Consider the following 5554-nt stretch of genomic DNA (forward strand, 5'->3'; position numbering starts at 1 on the left):
GAGAAGAAAAAACAACAAGATAGAAGAAACACAAGAAAGAGGGAAGAGTAGAGAAATAACTCTTTAATTTATGAATCTATAGCAATAATTTTTAAGAGAGAATTAAAAGATTAAAAATATTAAAAATAAAAATAAACATAAATAATTGAAAAATAAATTAAATCAATCTAAAAATAAAAATAAAAATAAAAGAACCAAATGTATAAATATATATAATTATAAAGGAGAGATCGCAAAAGAACCCGAGACCAACTCGAAACACGAGACAAAGTAAATGAAAGCAAAAAATAAGAACATAAAAAAAAAAAAAAAAAAAAAAAAAAAAAAAAAAAAAAAAAAAAAAACCATAAAAATACAAAATATTAAAAATAATGAATAAATTGATAAAATTAAAAAATTAGAAAAATAATAAAATTAGAAGACCAACAACATAAAGAGAAGCAAGCCGCACGCGAAAAGAAACAACCAAGAGACCGAAAAGAAGAGGACAGAAAGGAAGTAGAAAAAACAAAGAAAAAACAAGACAAAGAAGAGCCAACGTACCAGGACACCAAACCACAGACAGGGGAGGGGGGGCTATCCATGCTGTTGCCGGCAATCGAGCGAGCGAAGCAAAGGTTGCCACGAGGGGTTCAAGGACCACCCATCATCTCTATTAAGGTTGAGGGGGTGGTGGCTAATTTCAATGGCTTCTTTGAGCTTTCTCTTGAAATAATTGCTCTCTTTGCAAAGGATTTGCGCTTGCTCCAAACAAATGTGATGTTTGGTGGTGACAGAGTGCTCTGCTAAGGCCGATTTTTGGACCCTATCATGCAAGATGTCTGCCCCGTGCTCACGTATCCTGGTCCGAAAAGAACGACCAGTTTCTCCAATGTAGGGGGTGCCACATGAGCACACAATCTTGTAGACTCCTGAGTCAAGAAATGAGTCTTTGGAGTCCTTGAGCTGCGGGACAAGATTACTTAACTTTGAAAGGGGTTTAAAAGCAACTCGGAGGCCCCTTTTTGTTAAGATTTTGGCAATCTTTTGGGAGATGCCATCCACAAAAGGAATGGAGACATGCAGAGCGGGGAGGTTCGCGGACAGGGAAGGCCTAGAGCAAGAAAGGAAGAAGGATTTGGCCTGGCGAAGAGCCCTAGAAATTTGCTTGCACGGATATCCATTCAAGGAGAAGACCTGACGAAGATGAGATAACTCACTATCTAAGTGTTCTTCATCACATATTCTGAAGGCTCTCAAGGCAAGGGTTCTAAGGATGCTGGCTTTATGGCTGGGGTGGTGGTGGGAAGAGGAGTGGAGATATAAGTCAGTGTGGGTGGATTTACGATAAACCTGCCTACTTTTCTCCTTGCCTCCCACCTTGCCAAGTTGATTTCCCCCTTGATTGGGAATTCCAACTCTTTCATCAAGGATTCTTCGCATTTCGTCCAATTTGTTAGGGGCTGCAAGGCTGAACAGGATGACATCATGGTAAGCTTTGATGTGGTCTCCCTCTTCACCAAAGTCCCTATTCAGGAGTCTGTTCTTATTGTAAAGAACAAGATTGGTGATGAGATAGCAGACTTGGTTGAATTCTGTCTAAGATCCACGTTTTTCTCCTTCCAAAATGTTATCTATGAGCAAGTGGAAGGGGTTGCCATGGGTTCCCCTCTCTCTCCGATCATTGCGAACCTCTTCATGGAACATTTTGAGGAGACTGCCATCCACTCCTTCCCCCTGAAACCTAGATGGTGGAAACGATATGTAGATGACACCAATGTGTGTTGGCCACATGGGCTTGAAAAACTTGAGGAGTTTCACAAGCACATCAACAACTTGGTCCCTGGCATATCGTTTACCATGGAGCTAGAGTCAGACAACCGCTTATCCTTTCTTGATGTTCTTCTCATCAGGAAGCGGGATGGCACCTTTGGTAGGCAGGTTTATCGTAAATCCACCCACACTGACTTATATCTCCACTCCTCTTCCCACCACCACCCCAGCCATAAAGCCAGCATCCTTAGAACCCTTGCCTTGAGAGCCTTCAGAATATGTGATGAAGAACACTTAGATAGTGAGTTATCTCATCTTCGTCAGGTCTTCTCCTTGAATGGATATCCGTGCAAGCAAATTTCTAGGGCTCTTCGCCAGGCCAAATCCTTCTTCCTTTCTTGCTCTAGGCCTTCCCTGTCCGCGAACCTCCCCGCTCTGCATGTCTCCATTCCTTTTGTGGATGGCATCTCCCAAAAGATTGCCAAAATCTTAACAAAAAGGGGCCTCCGAGTTGCTTTTAAACCCCTTTCAAAGTTAAGTAATCTTGTCCCACAGCTCAAGGACTCCAAAGACTCATTTCTTGACTCAGGAGTCTACAAGATTGTGTGCTCATGTGGCACCCCCTACATTGGAGAAACTGGTCGTTCTTTTCGGACCAGGATACGTGAGCACGGGGCAGACATCTTGCATGATAGGGTCCAAAAATCGGCCTTAGCAGAGCACTCTGTCACCACCAAACATCACATTTGTTTGGAGCAAGCGCAAATCCTTTGCAAAGAGAGCAATTATTTCAAGAGAAAGCTCAAAGAAGCCATTGAAATTAGCCACCACCCCCTCAACCTTAATAGAGATGATGGGTGGTCCTTGAACCCCTCGTGGCAACCTTTGCTTCGCTCGCTCGATTGCCGGCAACAGCATGGATAGCCCCCCCTCCCCTGTCTGTGGTTTGGTGTCCTGGTACGTTGGCTCTTCTTTGTCTTGTTTTTTCTTTGTTTTTTCTACTTCCTTTCTGTCCTCTTCTTTTCGGTCTCTTGGTTGTTTCTTTTCGCGTGCGGCTTGCTTCTCTTTATGTTGTTGGTCTTCTAATTTTATTATTTTTCTAATTTTTTAATTTTATCAATTTATTCATTATTTTTAATATTTTGTATTTTTATGGTTTTTTTTTTTTTTTTTTTTTTTTTTTTTTTTTTTTTTATGTTCTTATTTTTTGCTTTCATTTACTTTGTCTCGTGTTTCGAGTTGGTCTCGGGTTCTTTTGCGATCTCTCCTTTATAATTATATATATTTATACATTTGGTTCTTTTATTTTTATTTTTATTTTTAGATTGATTTAATTTATTTTTCAATTATTTATGTTTATTTTTATTTTTAATATTTTTAATCTTTTAATTCTCTCTTAAAAATTATTGCTATAGATTCATAAATTAAAGAGTTATTTCTCTACTCTTCCCTCTTTCTTGTGTTTCTTCTATCTTGTTGTTTTTTCTTCTCTTGTCCCCCCACTTTTTAAAAAATTCTTTCTCTTCATTTCTTTCTTTCTCTGCCTCGTGTTGTGTGCTCCTCCCCCTCTCTTCTTTCTTTTTATTCTGCTGGGCTTGGCTAGTCTGCATACTTTTTTACTTCCTTCTCTCATCCTGATGATGGATCACAGAGTGTGATCCGAAACGTTGATGATAAAAAAACTTACACAATCAAATCCAGAAGCAACATCATCATTAATGTATTCTCAGCTAAAATGTAAATTGTTGTACAACATGATATGAGTTTACAATGAGAGAGAGAACGAATATAAAGGCCTCAAGGAAGCTTGTAGAACAAGCTAGAAAGTGGTTGAAGATAAGGTTGACAACTAAGCACACGTCCACAAAAAGGTGGAACATGCTAGAAGGAAACAAACTCTCATGTTGTCAGCAACTCATCACTACAACTGTTAACTACATGCATTATCCTAAGTAAACTTAAGCAAAATAATAAATAATATTTTACTCTGACACCCAACCTTAAGTGCAACTTAGGGGAATGCCTTAAGCTCACAAAAACTAAGATGAAATGCAAAATGGGTCCTGGCAACTAGGCCATGTTAGGTACCCATGTACAATGCAAAGAGATGTAACCTTAGAAAATGGGGAAAGAGGGAAAACCTCATGGGAAAAACCCTCCCTCAAAAGAGGTAAGTACAAAGATGCTGAAAAAAGGAAGGAAGGAAGGAAGGCCTCAACAAGACCCCCCAAGGACAACTTCCATCAGAAATGTTTCAAGAGACTCTCTCAAAACAATAAGTACAACCAGCCCCCCATGAGAGATACAAAAGATGCCAAAGCCCAGCGCCCCCCCCCCCCCCCCCCCCCCCCAAAAAAAAAATAATGGAACCCTGGAGAAAACATCGAACCAATGAAACTCAAATGTGGAGTAAACAAGGGAACAAAACAAGGGAACCCCTAAATGAGAGGGAAAATAGGAAGACCTAGCTGATGCTCAAAGGAGAAAATATGAGGATCCTGAAAGGGAATCCCCAAGGTTGGTGTGATGATATTGTTATGAATTTCCACTATAGAATTCGCAATAGGTGCACCTAGAGGCTCTATGAATGGAGCTGGAGGATTAGATAGAGCAAAAGAAGAATCCTGCTAGAGAGAAAAGACCTCAACTGGATCTGGTGTGGTAGTCAAAATAGGGATCTCAGGAATAATACAAAGGTTCAAGTATCCTAACTACACCACATGATGATCCTATAAAAGAGAAGAGTCATGCTCCAATAATGGAGATGGTAGGAAAAAGTGTGAGAAGGTGTAGAGACAGGTGGAAGAATCAAGTGTCCCTATAGCAATAAGGCCTCATTTGGCATGATCTTGAATGGAGATTCAATTTGTAGTGAACTCAACTGCCTTCCCTAATCCACTGCGTGTAATCTGAGAAATTGAGAGAAGGTTGGTAGACAAAGATGGAACATACAATACATCATTGAATATACCATCCTATATGTGAACTGAACCTTTCCCATAGACTGGTAGGGTAGTCTTATTCCCCATGAGAATATGAGGAATGGGAGAAGCCTCAAGAGTAGAGAAGACACCTTGAGGAGATGTGGTGAGAAGCACTTGAATCCAATATCCAAGGGAGTTGTGAAGAGGATGCAATGGATGCCCATAATGCATGACCCTTTCCAAGATCTAGTGTAGATGTTAAAGAAGACTGAAAGGTAGACCCTTGTGATGTAGAAGAGGATGGAGAGGAAATAATGCTCTTCTAAAGAAGAGCTTGCAAATTTGCAATTTGTTTCTCATAACCATCAAATCTCTTCTGAAAACAATGTGCATCATCATGAGATCCTTTTTGATAATAGGAACAAGTAGGAGTTTGAGTCTTCTTTTTCTCCTTCTTCTTAGAAGAAGATGATGAACCAGTAGAAGGGGCATCTGATATCTACTTTATTTTTTCTCTTGTGTATCCTTGGCAAGCAATGCCTATGACTGTGAACTTCAAAGTGAATCCATTTGAGTGATCTTGGACTATTCATGAGTTAACTAATCACAAAATATCTCAAATGAAGGCATCTAATATCTATCACCCAAGGCATGCATGGTAGAGTAGAAAGTGGAAGAGAAGATCTGATGCTATCCCCTCCACTTTGAGAGTATAAAAAAGATACACTCATCATTTGTCTTGGTTTTCCCACATCCCTATAAAAGAGTATGCAAAGATTTGAACTTCATCAAGAAGTCCTCAATGGTGGGGAAATTAGTAGGTGTCGAAGATGTCAACTCTGCATCAAGCTAAAGTACTTGGAACTCATTCGCTATGC

General features: G+C 39.8%; 2 protein-coding genes across 2 annotated transcripts; one reads left to right on the forward strand and one right to left on the reverse strand.

Annotated features, from left to right (window-relative positions):
- Positions 1 to 576: 576 nt before the first annotated feature.
- LOC149549685 (uncharacterized) lies at positions 577 to 1422 on the reverse strand. The gene has a single exon (XM_089794361.1). It carries the CDS (start codon positions 1420 to 1422, stop codon positions 577 to 579), a length of 846 nt encoding a protein of 281 aa, XP_089650487.1.
- A 45-nt stretch (positions 1423 to 1467) lies between these two features.
- LOC149549686 (uncharacterized) lies at positions 1468 to 2676 on the forward strand. The gene has a single exon (XM_089794362.1). The coding sequence runs from the start codon at positions 1468 to 1470 to the stop codon at positions 2674 to 2676; it is 1209 nt and encodes a 402-aa protein (XP_089650488.1).
- Positions 2677 to 5554: the final 2878 nt, after the last annotated feature.

This window comes from Cupressus sempervirens, chromosome 7, assembly GCF_028749045.1.
Source record: "Cupressus sempervirens isolate cs-2001-9-10 chromosome 7, ASM2874904v1, whole genome shotgun sequence".
NCBI classification, from domain to species: domain Eukaryota; kingdom Viridiplantae; phylum Streptophyta; class Pinopsida; order Cupressales; family Cupressaceae; genus Cupressus; species Cupressus sempervirens.